The sequence below is a fragment of the Hibiscus syriacus genome, unplaced genomic scaffold (assembly GCF_006381635.1).
Source record: "Hibiscus syriacus cultivar Baekdansim isolate YM2019G1 unplaced genomic scaffold, ASM638163v2 tig00116959_pilon, whole genome shotgun sequence".
NCBI lineage: Eukaryota > Viridiplantae > Streptophyta > Magnoliopsida > Malvales > Malvaceae > Hibiscus > Hibiscus syriacus.
The window spans coordinates 548,677-565,346 of NW_024063485.1; the positions used below are offsets into that span (position 1 = coordinate 548,677).

Genomic DNA, 16,670 nt, shown 5'->3' on the forward strand with positions numbered 1-16,670 from the left:
TCCTACAAAACATTGTGATATGTGCAGAGGGGCACCTGGTACCATCAAACTTTTCAAAATCAGGAACCTTAAACTTTGGAGGCAAGACCAGATCGGGAACTAGACTTAACTCCTTTGCGTCAAATCCATAGACACTGGTATCTTCCTTCATGGCTCTGACCTCTCTTTCTAACTGCTTCCATTTCTCTTCCAACAAATTGTTTTGGTCCTTCTTGGCTTCTTCATCAAGGTCCGGAACTTGATGATAATGATGTTCTTCCTGATACGAACTAGATCCAGGCTGTACGTTAACAGAAGCACCGACTGGATTAATGTGCACCTTCCCGACATGAACATGAGTCCCTTGAACGTTCTGAGATTGTTCTGGGGTTAACCCTGGATGATGAAGTGGGTCTTCAGTTACACCTTCTGGCATAGGGCTTTTCCCATGTTCTGGATTTCTTCCTTCCAACATACTCGCAAACTTGGCAAACATCTCCTTTTGGGCATTCATCATATCTTCTTGCATTTTCTTGATATTATCTTGTAACTCCGACTGAGCCTTCTCAATTTGGGCAAGTTTGTCTTCCATAACTTTCTTCCTGGTTTTGTAGATATACTTGGGATTTTCCAGTATTACTCTGTCACAGAGTCATTTTGTTATCGTTGATATTTATTAATGAATATGAAATATATGATTATGAATGAATAAAATGCGATGCAAAAATTAAATGCATTTAAAAAAAAAAATGCATATGCAAAATGCAGGGTGTTGATCTTGGAACGACTCCTTAGAACAACTCTTTATATTAGAACGACGTTCAAGTACAAAGTTGAAACATATCACAAATAAATCTGCACCATCTCTCCTATTTCTTGTACGTGTGCTAGCAACTCCACGATCTTCTGGTTTTCTTCAGCCTCGGGATCCAGTTCTTCAGTCACATCAGCAGCTTCCTCAGATAGAATGACCAAATATTGAGCTATTCCCCGCGCGTGGTTTAGGTAACAAGCAATAAAATCCTCTATTTGCTTAACTCTCGCCTGAGCTCGCTCCCACCGAAAACGCCACTGTATATCCCCCTCATAGGGAACTATCGATAACTCACTTGCTTGCCTCTGAAAATCCTGAACCATGGCTTCAAGCTCACTCACTTATTTTTTCAGACTTTCAACCTCTCCCTGGCTCGAGCTACCTTCCTTGTTTCGGTATCGTCGTAATGCAGTCTCTAAACTTGAAATTTCCTCCTTCAACTTCTCATTCTGGGCTTGACTCTTTTGTAACCGCTGCTCTAAAGAATCCTTTTCTTTCGATAAAATTTTCACTTGGTGCCTGCTTTGCTTGAGCTCTTCTTGACTCTCTCCGGCTACTCTTTTGAGGCTCGCCACCTCTTGCCTCAATTCGACAGACTTACTCGAGCTAGAACCTACTTGAGCTTTTACCATTCGCTGATAAGTTGACCGAAGATCGTCAAAGTCTAGCCGAAGTTGCTTCTCTACTTTTTCAATTCGATCTGCTCTACTCTTCTGAATGTCAATCTCCAATCCTTTTTGATACACTTCATCTTCTAGCTTCTGCAAAGTCATTCTCCATTGTCTTCGTTCTGCTTCGAAATCGCGCTTGGCTAACTCTAATGGAGATGGCACCACTCTCAACTGTTCCTCCACTGGCTGAATATTTTCAGGATTCACCATCGGGATATTGTCATTTACTCGACCGCTTCTCCACTGCTCGTACTCTTGAGATAACTCGAGATCATAAGTGAACAGATTCACACGACGAGTTTGCTTCCAAGCCTCAGCAACCCCTTTAACTTTAACCTTATACTGATCTCCTTTGAATGCAAAATCAGATCCTACCAAGTCCCACGTGGCTGGGATGAACTGTCTCGATCCATACTGTCTGGAAACTAGTAGCGGTGCATACCCAACAGAACCCCATATACCTGACAAAGGAACCCAATCTCGCTCTCCACATCGGTAAAGTATATCCGAAGAGGTATTCCACGAAGCTTGCCACAAAATATCTCCATCTCTGATATCCTTGAAGATGACCATCCATTTTTCTTCAGTAAAACCCCCAGGCCACTCTTTAGCAAGAAAATCCTTCAAAGGTGAGAAACCGTCTAGAAATACTCGTCCTGGTGCTCTTTCAACATGTTTGAAATGACTCAGAATCCACACTAGCAGCAAAGGCGCACATCCTATAAAGCGTCCTTCTCCCTCGCGCCTACAAGAACTCAAAGACCGAAACGTCTCAGCTAGAATAGCTGGAACAGGATCCACGTGCTTGTCTAATCTTTCAAACAGGTCAACAACTGATACGTCTACATATCCTAGCACTTTTGGAAAAATAACAAGCCCATAAATCCCTAAAGCAAACAAATCAAGCTTCTTTCTTTTATCAGGATGATGAGCAATTACTTCTTTCAGAGCAGCCCAAGAGATGCACTCACTGTCTCCCTTCTTCTTAATGTTTCTGACTACCCAATCTTCACTCATTCCGGTCATCAATAGTAATTTTTTCTTAAATGAAGGAGTGACTGGCAGCTTGGTATATATTCTATCCACTTGGGACCTCGGACAACGGACCAAAGCTTGATACTCCTCTATTGTTGGTGTCAGATCTACTCTACCAAATGTGAAACAGCTATAAGCTGGGTTCCAGAACTGTGCCAATGCTCTAAACAAATTTCGGTCAATAGGAACATCCAGAAGACAAGGAATATCGCCGTACAACTGATAAAACATCTCCTTATCGGCTGCTTCCCATCTTCCCCATATTTCTCTTAGCTCACTCAGATCATTCTGACGTACGTTGATGTGAGTGTAACCAAATAACTCTGACACATATCCAGGCATCACGCTGTCTCCATTGGTCAACTGGGACTGCTCCGACCACCTCAGAACATCTGCATTGTCCTCAACCTCTTTCCGAACCGTTCGTTCCATATTACTGGCCTTCTATATGGACATCGACCCCAAATCAACACCATGTAATGGACAATGCAATGCAAAACAGAAAAGAAAACAAGGCAAAAACAACAAAAGATCGGTTAGTAAACATAAAGCAATTAAGTCGGGATAATAATTTATTCAAGAATCCTACCCACATGCTGGCTACCCAATAATGCTTTATCAGATCCTACCCAACATGATATCTACCCCCATGCTTTGTTATCCACAAAAAGAAATCCTAACCGCATGATATCTAATTCGCATGCTTATTCAAAAATAAACCTAACCGCATGATATCTAGTTCGCATGCATTTATTCGAAAAAACGAAAATAAATGACTCAAAAAAAAACTTTTCCTTGTGTACCCTCCTCACGGGATTCTTAAGGTTCGGGTTTGGTTCAACCTAAGTTCGGGCTCTATGTTCACTATATGCCGGGTTAGGTTCTAAAGTAATAGGTTCTCGAATTGTCCTTGCCGGTGCCCCATTGGGCTGCCGAACCCTCAATCCTGGCCCATCACAGGCTTTAGGGGATCGAGTTCAATTTCGAGGGAACACACCTCCTTATGTCCATGCGGAGGTGATTACCATCACGAGGACCATAAGGCGTGAGCTCCAGGAGCGATCCACTATCCCATGCGGAGGTGAAAACCACACGAGGGCATAGTCTCTCACTCCTACTTAAATAGGACGGAGCGGGGTTTTAGCTCATGTTATGACAATGCAGCTGTGCAGTGTGTGAGGAAAAGCGGAAAAAAACAAACAATAAAAACACTCAAAATTTCCTAAATTCACACAATTAAACTGAAATCATTAACAAACAGATCAGTACAACTATTTAATTGTCAATCAAATTAAATTAAAGAAATCAAAATACAAACAAAACTTATTAAAAACCAAACAAGGGATCAAAAATCAAATTAAAACGAATTTGTAATTTTCAATTGCAAAGACAATTAATTAATCGACTATCGGCTTGACTCTCTAAAAAAGTCCCCAGCAGAGTCGCCAAGCTGTCGAAACGATTTTTTCTTAAATGGTGAAAAAGTGAGATTTAAAAAACCACATTAATTTGTAATTTACCTCTTTCAATTGAGTTCTATTTTAAAAAACAAATGTGATTTGAAAACCTCTCGTTTCGAAAAAAAATCAGATTTCCTTTATGATCGAAAAAATATAGTTCAAAGAGTCGCCACCAATCTTTGATTAGGGTGTGATTGGGCACCCAAAAATGTTTGTTATTTTAAATAAAAATTAATTTTTATTAAAACAAAAAATTGAGGTCTGCGTTACCAAAATCCGAGTTCGGGAGTCGGTTACGTGTGGGGAAGGATTAGCACCCCCACAACGCCCTAAATCGGTACCTAATCGATTAATTAACGTTTTTGCAATGAACTTTACAAATTCGAAATTAATTTGAATTTTGATCCCATAAAACAAAAATGTAAAATTAAAAACATTCAAGAACACTCAAATGAGTTAAATTAAAATTACCAAGCCATTTTAGAAAGATAAAGAATGTTCGATTATTTACAAATATCGAGACCAGATCTTAAAGATATAACAACCTTTTCTCGATATATTTAAATAAACGAACATTTCTTTTTCTCTCATTCCCAAATTTTAGGTGATGAATCAATTTTTTTTTGGTTTCACTTTCGGGATACACTTTTAATTTAAAATCATTAAAAGCGGACCTCAAATCAGTTATGACTGCCCACTTAAAATAATTTTAAATTAAAAGGATATTACCCTTAATCCAATTATGTAATATGTCGAGTTATGCAAATGAAGCTATCATGCAATTTATAAAAAGTATGTCATACCAAAAATTAATTATGCAAAATTTAAAAATAACATAAAACATGACATGCGGAAAAAAAAATTTATATACATACGTTTTAATATTTATAACCAAAATTAAATAAGCATGAAATACAAAGATCAAATTAATTAAGAAAAACAACATATTGGACTTAAAGACTAAAACGCCAATTAACCAAAATTACATGCTAAATGCGAAGACAAACAAAAAAGAAAAAAATAACATAAACTGATGACTAAAAAAGAGACACTTACAAAATGAAAATCAAATTAAAAATATGGAAATCCCAATTTAGTGATTAAAATTAAATGAACGAAACAATGGATAACTAAATTAAAAAAAACAGAAAAGATTATATTCAATCACTAAGATATAACATGAAAAGAATTACGAGCCAAATGTATAAGTAAATGGAAAATAAATATACTAGTGTCCAGGACTAAATTCAAATGTTCATGAAATAAAAAGACATAATTAAAACATAAAAGATTCGAATTCAGGACCAAAATGCATGACCTTGAAAGTGGAATGGCTCACTTTGTGGATAACCCACACATGAAATGAGTACTCTAAACACCTAAACGACGTCGCTTTATCCCTGTTAATTAAAACCTAAGATTTAACCTACAAATTAAGCCTTCTTTCTGTTAAGCTCAACCCCTACAACGCCGCAATGCTCCCTTCTTCTCCCTCTCCCTGCGCAGTTCTCACCTCTAACTCACAAACCCACACAGCCATCTCTCGACCACTCATCTCCTTGAACCACCGTGATAGTCACCGACGATGAAGCACCCGAACCGACCTAATGAGCCTAGACCTCTCTAGCCCTCAACCAAAACGAACGACCAACACCACCTATGGACTCCGACGAGGACCAGAACCGGCGAGATAAGCTAAGTTGAACCTTTCTTTTAACTTTTCTTCTGATTTTGCTTCTAGTCTAAACAAAATTTCAAAACGTATGAAACTAACATGACTCAGTGTTAAACCCGTCTCAGACCATGAACTCGAGAGCTTCGGACCCTAAACATCAAAGAAAAATGAACCAAACGGGACAGAAACCCAACCTTGACGCAGCAAAACCGACCTTGACAATCAATCAAAACAGGACCAGAGGTAAATCTTACCGTCTATTTCTATTTTCCTTATCCTTATTTTGTTTCTTTTTTTTTGTTTAGAAATAAAAACACTCATACAAATTACTAGAAATTGAAATAAAGAGAAAATATACCAAAAGAATGGCTCTTTGCTTGTTATTGCTTTCCTGAAAAACGACGATTCCTCCCCTCTGTTACAATGCTTGGCCTTGTAATAAAGAAATATTGTTTTCCCTGTTTTCCTTTTTTTGTTCTATCGTATAGTAAAAAGATGGTCTACCCTCCCCTCCTAATGCTCTCTAACTCTATTTGTCTGTGTAATTTCTCTGCTCTGTTTTCTTTTTTTTTTTTTGATCCTTTTCCCTTTTTTTGATCCCCTTTTTTCTGTGTGTAATCCTTTGATTTATTCCTCTGGTGGTTAATTCCCAAAAACTGAACCCTTTACAGTTTTTCCTTACCCCAGTATCGTGCTCCTTAACTACCAATAATGGCTCTCACTTTTTGTTAACTGCCTTCTCACGTTTATTTCTGGTTTTAACTCTCCAGAACTGCTTTCATTTGAAAATGGTAAAGGCCCCAGACAAATTAAACATCTACAGCTACAACGGTCAAATCCATCAAACATAGAGGGGATGCAAGACAATGTATACTCTACAATTGAGTTGAGTTACAAATGGCTGAGAAATGAGGAAGAGCAAGCTTTGTTCCTGATATCCGACCTACATCCTCAGAGTTTTGATATCTCTGTCTGTGATTTGCTGCAATATAGCTTTGGTCTAGATCATTTGGAAGGCATCTACACGCTGGAAGAAGCATGAAAAAGGATAGATGCACTAGTTCATAAGCTCAAAGAGTCTAGCTTACTACTCCAGGGAAAAGATTACAAATGGGTGAAAATACATGATCTTATACGCGATGTTTCCATTTCAATTGCATCAAAAAACAAGGGAATGCGGGTCGTAAAGGATGGAAATCATCTGAAGGAATTGTTGAAGAAGGGGAATCTCAATGGTTGCACTGCTATCTCGTTGCCAGACAGCAACATCGCTGAGCTTTTTGATGTGGACTGTTCAAATTTCGAGTTACTCATGTTGCAGTCTTACCAAGTCTCTGGCACTTTTCTCAAAGGCATGACTAAGCTGAAGGTGTTAAGCGCAACTGATATGAATTTTCGATATTCTTTGCCTTCATCCTTTGGTTCATTAACAGACCTTCGTACTCTGCGTTTATGTGAATGTGACTTGTGTGATATAGCCATCATAGAGAAGCTGAAGGCATTACAGATCCTCAGCTTTCAGGGTTCCATCATTACGAAACTGCCAATAGAGATTGCACAATTGACCCAACTAAAGTTATTAGATTTGAGTGAATGTTCTAAACTCAAAGTCATCCCAGAAAATGTCATAGCAAAACTGTGTAGTTTAGAAGAGTTACTTGTTGGCAATAGCTTTCGTGGATGGAATGTTAGAGGTAATGCTCGACTTGATGAGTTGAATAACTTATCGTCTTTGTCGACATTAGAGGTATCCATTCCGGATGGCGGAATGATGCCAAAAGAAAACTTGTTATTGAGAAAGCTGGGATGATACAAGATTGTTACAGGAGAAATTTATTAACGTTCCCGTTTGCCTTTAATCTAAAAATCCTTGGTTACCTTGAAGATTGTCATTTGCAGGACCTAAGACGGTGAAACTTCTTACAAACAGGGAGCATATGGGGTTTAGGTAATTTCAAGGAATTATCACATTCTTGGAATCGGTTTATTAAGCTTAAAAACATTTCATTGATGATATTTCACTGTATTTAATGCAGTAATATCAATGACTTCCCTCCAAGTGACACTGTCGATTTATTGCCAGATAATCTTGTGGTAGCTCTTTTTCTGGCTATCTTTCCATTGTCAGGAGCTACAATGTAGTAAGGGTATTTTAAGAAATCGTCTTGAATCGATAAATCTTATAACATTCTCTCTCTCTTTTTTGCAGGGCAAACCGATAGTTGTGAAGTATGTGAAGTTACAGAATGTCCATAGGTATGTTTATAGTTTACACACTAAGTACCGTGTTTAGTCTTTATCTTCAATTCATTAAGTAAAATAATGTTAATTTTACTTTATTATGTTAATCAGCTTGACAATATTTATCGAGGACAATCAGTTGGGTTCTGAAATCACTAAAGTTCAGAAGATCTTGTATGGATCAACGTAAGTTCTTAATAATTACAGTCGTGGTTCTCTGCATTATTTGATGTCATTTCATCTTTAATGTTGCTGAACTTCTATAAATTCTAGTTTACTAGTTCCTTCTTAGTATCAACATATTGTTCAAGGCATGGGCTTATGCTTTAGTCACATTGTCTTTCTTCTGTTCAAGGAATAAGAGTAATTCTTTCGTGTGAGTTGTCCCTCTCACACCCGAGCTTTCGATTTCCGAAACCATTTGAACCAAGAGCTTGTCTGCATTAGCTAGAAACTAGGAAAGCAAAGGGAAGCAGATGTAGCATCATTTACAGCATATCCTCCCTTTCTTTTTAGCAACTAGCTTTGGTTTTTTTTTTATCTGATGTAACTACGAGTTTCTAATCATCTCGAAGCTAAGATGCAAGTCCTAAAGGAATATCCTCCGTCGTGTGATTTCAATCCCTCTCTGTTCCCCGATTTATCACTGCTGGTTAACGACATAAATTTATTGTCGTTGCACAAAATAATATTTGGCATGCGGTATATCTCATTTGCATTTGCTCTCGTTGTTGTAGCAGTAACGAGGTCCGACTTGCATTATATACAACACTGACATATATGTGCATATACATATTGAGTGTGAAATATGTTGAAATTTTGTTGGTAATGCAGGGTGGAAGCGACAGACATGAAGGGGTTGAAGAAGATCGAGGAACATTGACCCTGGTAGGGAAATTAAGAGCATGGATGAACCCTTATTGGCTTTGGGACTCTATTAACATTTGTTCTCATTTTCTTGTTTTAGTTTTCATCACTAAACTACTTTGGAAAAAGAGCACCTGAACTGTGAAAATACTAATTATGTGACAGCATCAACACTTTTGGAATTGTACATGTTTTAAAGTGGATATGAACTTCTATGATTGATAACTAGAACCCTTTAAAATTTTAGTTTGATTCATATTGTTCTATCATAGAGATTTATATTCATGTTTTTTGAAGGGTAAATATTCATTTTGGTACTTGAACCAAATTTTAGTATATAATTTTTTTATCCAATTAAATACCCAAGATAAATTTTTTTTGTCACTTGATGTTTTAGTTTAGCTACTTGAAATTGACTTCAAGTTTTAATTTGGAAAAATAAGTATAAAATTAGGGTAAACTATGCTTTTAGTATCTAAACTATAAGTTTTGATCCGTTTTAATATCTAATTTTTTATTTTTTTTCAAAATCATATCCAATTTTTTTTCAAAACTTAACGTTAAATTTTGAATAGGGTATTGAAATGAAACAAAACTAAAAGTTGGGTATGATTTTGAAAAAAAGTAAAAAATTAGGTACTAAAACAGATTAAAATTGATAGTTTAAGTACTAAATTTATAATTTACCCTAAATTATTATTTTTGTTTCACTTTGATACCTAAACTTTATTTATTTTCAAAATAACACCTAATGTTTAGCTTAGGTTTCATTTTAGTAACTCACTATTAAAATTTAACCGCGATGTTGATGTGCCATTACAAAGTAATGTCATGCAATCATTGAAAAAATATCATGTTTATGTATTTAAGTATGATTTTGAAAAAATATAAAATTTAGATACTAAAATAAAATAAAAATAATAATTCAAGTATTAAACATGTGATTTACCAAAACAAATCAGGGCTTAATATAAAAATAAGTGTATAAACTATATTCAAAATTAATTTTAAGTGCCTAAGGATTTTTCTTTAAAAATAAATATCTAAAGTTTTCTCCGTTATACTTTTAAGTGTTTACAGTTAAAAAAAATCATTAAGTGACAAGTGTTAAGTCTAATTTTTTTAAAAATAAAATATTATTTAAAAAATATTTTTAAAATAATCTAAATGTGACATATATCACTTAACTGTTTTTTAAAGATAAACACCTAAAAATATAACAAAAAAACTTTAAACAGTTATTTTTAGTGAAAAATTCTTTAAATACTAAAATATTTTTTCGATATATAATTTAAACACTTATTTTTATATTAAACATCAAGTTCACTTCGTGAGATTCAATGGCGTTGTTTGTGGCTTGTCTACAGTACCTTTACTTTTATGTGTGTTGTTGTCATGGATAGTTTTGTACTGTTATTAAAAGTATTAAGCTTAATAGTTACGAAAGGGGGTTTTAACAAGGCCTTTACCTCCAGAAAAAGGTAATCATCAAAGTCAAATTCAAATATCTAATTAGACAAATAAATTTAAACACCAAACAAATACTCCACTGAAGCCAGATACTTGATTACAGCAGGAAAGCCAGGAATGCAAGTTCTAAACTGTTTGGCTCCAGTTACGTCTCAATACCATCAGCTTTGCCTTGCATACAGGTCAACGCTACCCACTTGCAGCCGTGGGTTTGTTTCCGAGTCTCTGACCGCCAAGAACCGCAATCTGCCATCCATGATATCGCTAATAATAGGATCGGTTCAAGAGCGTCGAACTTAAAAATTGCATCAAAACAGCCTAATAAGATCAAAAAAATTAGTTCACCTGAATATATTTGATAAGAAACCTGTCGATTTGACATTATATGTTTTCCGCTGAAAACGTTTATCGAACATCTGTGATCTTCGTTCATCCAGAACACGCCAGTTTGATCCTCCGTCATTACTTCCTTCCACCACCCTGTTAAGATAATGACTAAAATGTTAATAGGATCAAAGATCCACATGATCTACATAAATATTTTTACCTATTAAAGGTAAAACTACAGTTCAGGGGGGAAAAACAGAACTTCAAAACAATGATCTCTCACTAGACTTAAATCTCATTTTCCGTAGAAAGTCGTAGAAGAAGAAAACATAGATGAAAGTAGAGGTCATTTCATCACTTTTGGAAAGTTTCGTTTATTGCAACCGATTATAATGACGGTAATGATCTTTAGTAATAAAATCCTTAAAAACTTGATCTTAACTCGTGAACCGACATAGGCGTGGAGGATCATTATAAATGGAATGTGGTACTTAAAATTAAAGAGAATGCTTAGAGACCTAAGCAGATCATACCAATCCATTGGATCTCGTTCTGGGGCATCATTGGCAGACATTAACTCATAGGACACAAGTTCCTGCATGTTGCCTGATAATTTGTACATAATCCAACAACCTACAAGACGAAGTTCAAATACTAGGAGATGATATTTAATGAAAACAAATCTGCAGATTAGCCTGCCTGAGAACATGCTAGTATTGCATAGCATTAAGCATTAAAACCTCAGGTCATATACAAATAATAACTGCAAGAAACTATGCTCGTTATTCATAGTACCTTTAGCACCATTAGGTTCCTCCCATTTAGACATGCGAGTTCCATCAAATGCTGCTGTGGCCTGAAAATTCAGCGGAAATTTTAGGATAATTTCTATAGCACGTGTGGACACTTCATATTCAAATGTTTGATATAGCCATTATTACTTACAATCCAAAAGGAAGCTCCTCGCCACTCGAAAGGACTGCTCCAGAACATATTCTATTCAATCTTAGAAGCGGAAAGGTTAGTGAACCTTTACTAAAGTTCTCACATTTGCTAAGATCGCTGATCAGTTCATCCAAAGCGTGCAAGGCAACAGGCAATGCTAAAGCAGTTGGAACAGGGTCACTGGCTAAGCATACGGTTACAGTGCCATTGCTATCCACTTCACTCTTCAGTGAAAGAGCATTAAGAAATTCCTTAAAGGAGGGCAGCCACCGATGCAACAAAGATGTGCCAACAATTGAGTTTGACTTTAAAGAAGCTCTCCTTTTTTTATACGGTAATCTCTTGAGATCTACAACGGTTGCTCTAAGAATCTTGAGAACTTCAACACCTTTTGAAGCAATTACAGATTCTTCAACAAACTTATGAAGTATAGAAGAAAAGGCATTATAGATTTTTGTGACGTGCTCGTCTCTGCATATGCGAACTTCACAAGCAGATGAACTCAGAGAGTCAGTCCCAAATTCTGATCTTGCAATGCGCCATTGCTTATCCCCACTTTTCCTCCCAGGTAAGGAGATCGGAGCATCATCAGTAGAAAGTAAATCTCTGTCTAGAGCTTCCCTTTCAATTTTGTCACGGTCTTCCAATACTGAAAGAATTTGAGATGTAAAGTTTCTTCGGCATTCTTTGGTCATTGAAGTGAGAGCAGACACCAGAGAGGACTCTCTGGTAATGGTTCGTCGAGACAAAACCTGTAAAAATGGTAATGAACAAAAAGATGAGTTTGGGAAGCGAATCATGTTTCTTCATAACAATTCATAGATAAGCAATACTAAGAATAAGATGAAATAAGCATTAGAGGCAATAAAGTGCTAATTTTTTTATCATAATTACCTCATTCCAATTCCGTGTGTAACGTTTAGTGACATCATAAACTCCATCTTTGCAATAGCAATTACATAATTTAATTTCTTTTTCCACCTGTAGAAAGGAAGCATTTACTAACTGTAGTATCAAAATAAAGATTTTTTCTTGAAAAAATGGATAATAGCATAACTTAGAGTACCCTTTTTCATATAGTAGCGGTCTGTCATAGATTGCTTCACAAGGATCAAGATGCATCCACCTGTACAAAAATGAATGAATAATTAGTTCGTGAAATGACCACATAGTTTAGCCTCTTTGCTACATAATAGGGATCCTTCCCAAATGAAGATTAAAAGGCATCAATTTGGGTTTTTTTTTTTACCTTCCCAGGGCTTCTGAATAGCACTCTGTCCAAACATGGTCTGTAAAATCAAGGACCTGGAAATGAAGAGTTGGTGCAAATAAAACATCATCTCAAGCAAGCAAATTATCCGAAGTCCCATGGAATGTCATCTTTAAACAGCTAGAGCTAATAAAAATGTATGCAACTATGCACGCATTTGCTGTTAAACTTAACGTACACAATTCTAGATACATTCCATGCCACCATAAATATTGATTTCATATACTGCAGAATCAATAACTTCAATTTACACAATTATCAGCAAAGGAACCAGTGAATCACTCATTTATAAAGCTAAAAATGGGTTTCATTTACAATGTCAAAGACATCAAAATATTATACATAAACAAACAAACCATTTCAAAATTCTTTAAATCTATCTTGAATATGTTCTTTGTTTGGCAGACAATACATAATCAAAATAATCCAGGTCAAACATTGTCCTAACTTCAAATAAAAGGTTTATCTTCACTGAATTTCCAAATCCTTCTGTTTAGTGGACTGGATATTACAGATATCCTGTCATCAAAAGTTTCAGATCGAAAGAATAACAATTCCAGGTCCATATATACCACATATATTCATTGCAAGTACAGCAGTCGGAACAAATTTCTTTCTTATTATAAATTAGCTTAACCATCTTCATTTTAACGATAGAAAGAGTTGTGTTTTAGTCGGTTGGATTTGGAAATTGAATTGGCATATAAATGACTAACCAGACGAGAGTCATAGCCAAAAGCACGACAGTACAATGTGAAGCAATTGGCCCACTCTCCACAACGCCCCTTTCTTGTTTCTACAAGCTGAAAAAAGAAATGGAGAAAATTCAACAATTAATACTTGAACCCCACACACAAGGAAAAGAAAAAAAGATAATGTAGAACGAAGTATTACAGCTTCATACCTTCAGTGGGTCATTGTAGCGAGGAACCGTGTAACTCTTGAACAAGAATTGCAACTGCAGTTTTTCACCTAAGAATTAACTTTACTTTCTAACAGACAATTATCAGAAACCAAGTTATGATGTAAATGCAACAATGGAGAGAATGGGGCTCAACCAAGACTTATCAACCTCCTTAATTCCATCGAGGTGATGGATCAAGACCTCCATTTAACCCCCCCACCCAAAAAAAACACTAAATAATGGAAGGATAGGACATGATGCTAGGAAAATAACTCAAAAGAACCACTGAGAAAAATGATTAGTTATGTGTAATGGAAAACAATAGTACAGAAGGCGCTATGAACAAACTGTAACATGATGCAGAATTCAAATCTTCCCGAAATGATATTTGTAGGTATAAATTACATCAACTTAGTTATATGTATCAGGCTTCAAGGAAAGACTTAATGGAAACGTGAATTAAAAACAAGGGATTGCAAATTGACCATTAAGAATTAAACAAGATACAAAATGGTAAGAAAACTTTTTTGCACACACTGACCGATAAAGTTCAATTCTAGTTGCTCCGTACTGAATTTCTGAATGGAGTGCATCACCCATTCCTTGACCTGTGGTTTCATTGCCACATCCATCACATGGAGGTGCATTAACCCAACTGCAACCCCAGAATTGAAGAATCAGTAATGTATAGAATTAGAGAACACACTTTCTTTCAATTTGGAATTACAAGCATCATTCTGCCAGCTTTGCATGAAATCCAAATATGCACTGAATAATCCCTGAGAAAAAATGCAAAGCTAAAGAGCAGTCTTGATCTTATATACTCCACCCAATAAAAATGCGAAAAGGATGTTACTGAAATTAACAACACAAAAGCTTATGGGAAGTAAATGTTCTGTTGAGTTTGTGAGAGTTGAAAAATTATAATTGTAAAGCAGAAGAAATAACCTGAAGGATCTTTTGAACCAGAAAAGTAGCTGGAGCAGGAAAGCATGATCTTGTTCGATTTTTGATGGTTTAAGGTTCCCCTCCTAAAACATATTTAGCAAAATCACCAGTTTTCATTATGTCATTGCAAAATAAAATCTAAAAATATGATAATTATCGAACTCGTATATAGAGAAACGCAATGCCTATTTTAACAGAAACAAAACCCCATTCTGCAATGCGAAGGGCTCTCAAATACTTCCTGATTGAAAATCAATATAGGACCATTGATCTAATATTTTGCAGCAAATCAGTATAAATTTTAGGACAGTATCACACATCTTCTAAATTACGCAAGTCCAGACAGCCCTCACCTTGGCCAAAGAAACAAATGCTTTTTCCTCAAGATTATCCACAGGAACCGTCTTCCGAGCTGCTTCCTGGCGTGCAGGATCTTCATACTATATCAATAGACAAAATAAACAATAAGGAAAATATCCCATCTTCTCATTAGCATAGTATTCGGTAAAGTCAGTTATCCTCTTTTCGTAGCAGCTAAAGTATAACATTAAGAAATTCAACTTCTCCTGCAAGGTTAAGAAGATAAAAGCTCATAATCAAAATAGCTTTGATGAAAGATATTACAGTTTCCTCCATTATCCAAAAACTCTTCCAAAGAGAAAGTCAACGAACTGAGTATCCAGCAGTAAAATCAATAGAGTATTTCTACATTTTCTCATAAACTAAATTAACCAATAACCTTATAAATAAACCAAATTTGCACCAAAAGAAAGAAGAAATAAATTATATTACCAAGAGAACTCGGCTAATATAGGGCCGAACTTTCTGTTCAAATTCCCTACTATTGTCAGTAGCTACATATTGCTGAAGCATAAGCGCTTCTTCCTCTGCCTGAAATTGACCAAAATCAAACCAAAACTAAATAATTTCAAAAGAAAAAAAAAACCCAAAACTTTAAGCCAGTTCATAGCTAAGAACCAAATTCCTTTAATTAATTCAGTATCCAGAACTAAAACCTGCAACATTCGCGCCAATTCCTCATCGGACAAAACGCTAGCGCCGGCAGTGCTACTCGTCGTTTCTTCTGGTTTCTCCGGCTTTCTCGCATCCTCGTCGGAGATTGACAGCAATTGCAGCTTCTCCGAAACGGCGGCCAGATCGGAGTCGTCTGATACGATACGGTCATTATCTTCCCCGACGATCTGCACCATGAAAAGCCAATTTTCAAAACAAGCCTCATTAGAGAGAAAGAGAACCATCCGAATTTTGACCTTTTGCTCATCGGGAGGAATTGAAGTGAGGGAGAAGAGCTGGAACTGAAACACCTGAAATTATCAAAGTAGAGAAAACAGTTGTAGAGAGAGAGAGAGAGATGAAAGGAAATGGAAAAAAATTAAAAAAAATGTAGAGAGAGAGAGAGAGACTTCAAAACCGTCGTCTGTGTCATAATCGACGGTAAACGTAGAGTCGTCGTGGCGAACCAGGAACTTGCGAGCAACCATTTTCTTTTCTTGTTTTCTTATTATCAGTTTCAGTATTCTTTTTTTGGATTTTTATCTTGTTTCATCATTATTCTAAAATTTGTTAATTCCAAATTAAAAATCTCTTAAAGAAAATTAAGAAAGAAAAGGAATATTGTTTGCTTTTTCTCCCAATTGCCCTTTTACTGTTCTTGTGTTTTCTTTCCCGGAAAATGAATCATGGCTGGGCTCCATGGTAGTAGGCCTAGGCCCGTCAACTTCTCCAACAGTCCAACAATATTTAGAGGCAAATACTAACCACAACCAGATTTTGATTCTATAAAATTTTTCTATTCTCTCAATTTAAAATTGGAGAGAATAAATTACATGATCATACAACCCTTCACTATTGTATCCAGAACTTACTACTACCATGTCCCGTACCAAGTTATGAACTTCTCCTAGTCTTTCAATGGTTTCAACCGTAGAAGAGTCCGATCAATCAAACCTCATTATTTTCAGTGAATCAATGTTACTGTCAAGATTCTTGATACTTTCGGTTGGTTCGGTACGTACAGAGATTCAGGCCAATTATACTACTCGA

At 36.0% G+C, this 16,670-nt stretch overlaps 1 protein-coding gene across 1 annotated transcript; it reads right to left on the bottom strand.

Moving 5' to 3' along the window:
* Positions 1-10,185: 10,185 nt before the first annotated feature.
* On the bottom strand, positions 10,186-16,164 carry LOC120189778 (peptide-N(4)-(N-acetyl-beta-glucosaminyl)asparagine amidase-like). The gene is given in 19 exon segments (XM_039192970.1): positions 10,186-10,458; positions 10,558-10,692; positions 11,073-11,172; positions 11,335-11,395; positions 11,481-12,236; positions 12,379-12,431; positions 12,434-12,465; positions 12,551-12,610; positions 12,734-12,789; positions 13,471-13,557; positions 13,659-13,684; positions 13,687-13,712; positions 14,200-14,313; positions 14,607-14,689; positions 14,960-15,046; positions 15,399-15,497; positions 15,623-15,808; positions 15,878-15,931; positions 16,031-16,164. Coding segments are annotated over 19 exon segments (2,178 nt in total). The 5' UTR covers positions 16,109-16,164; the 3' UTR covers positions 10,186-10,373.
* Positions 16,165-16,670: the final 506 nt, after the last annotated feature.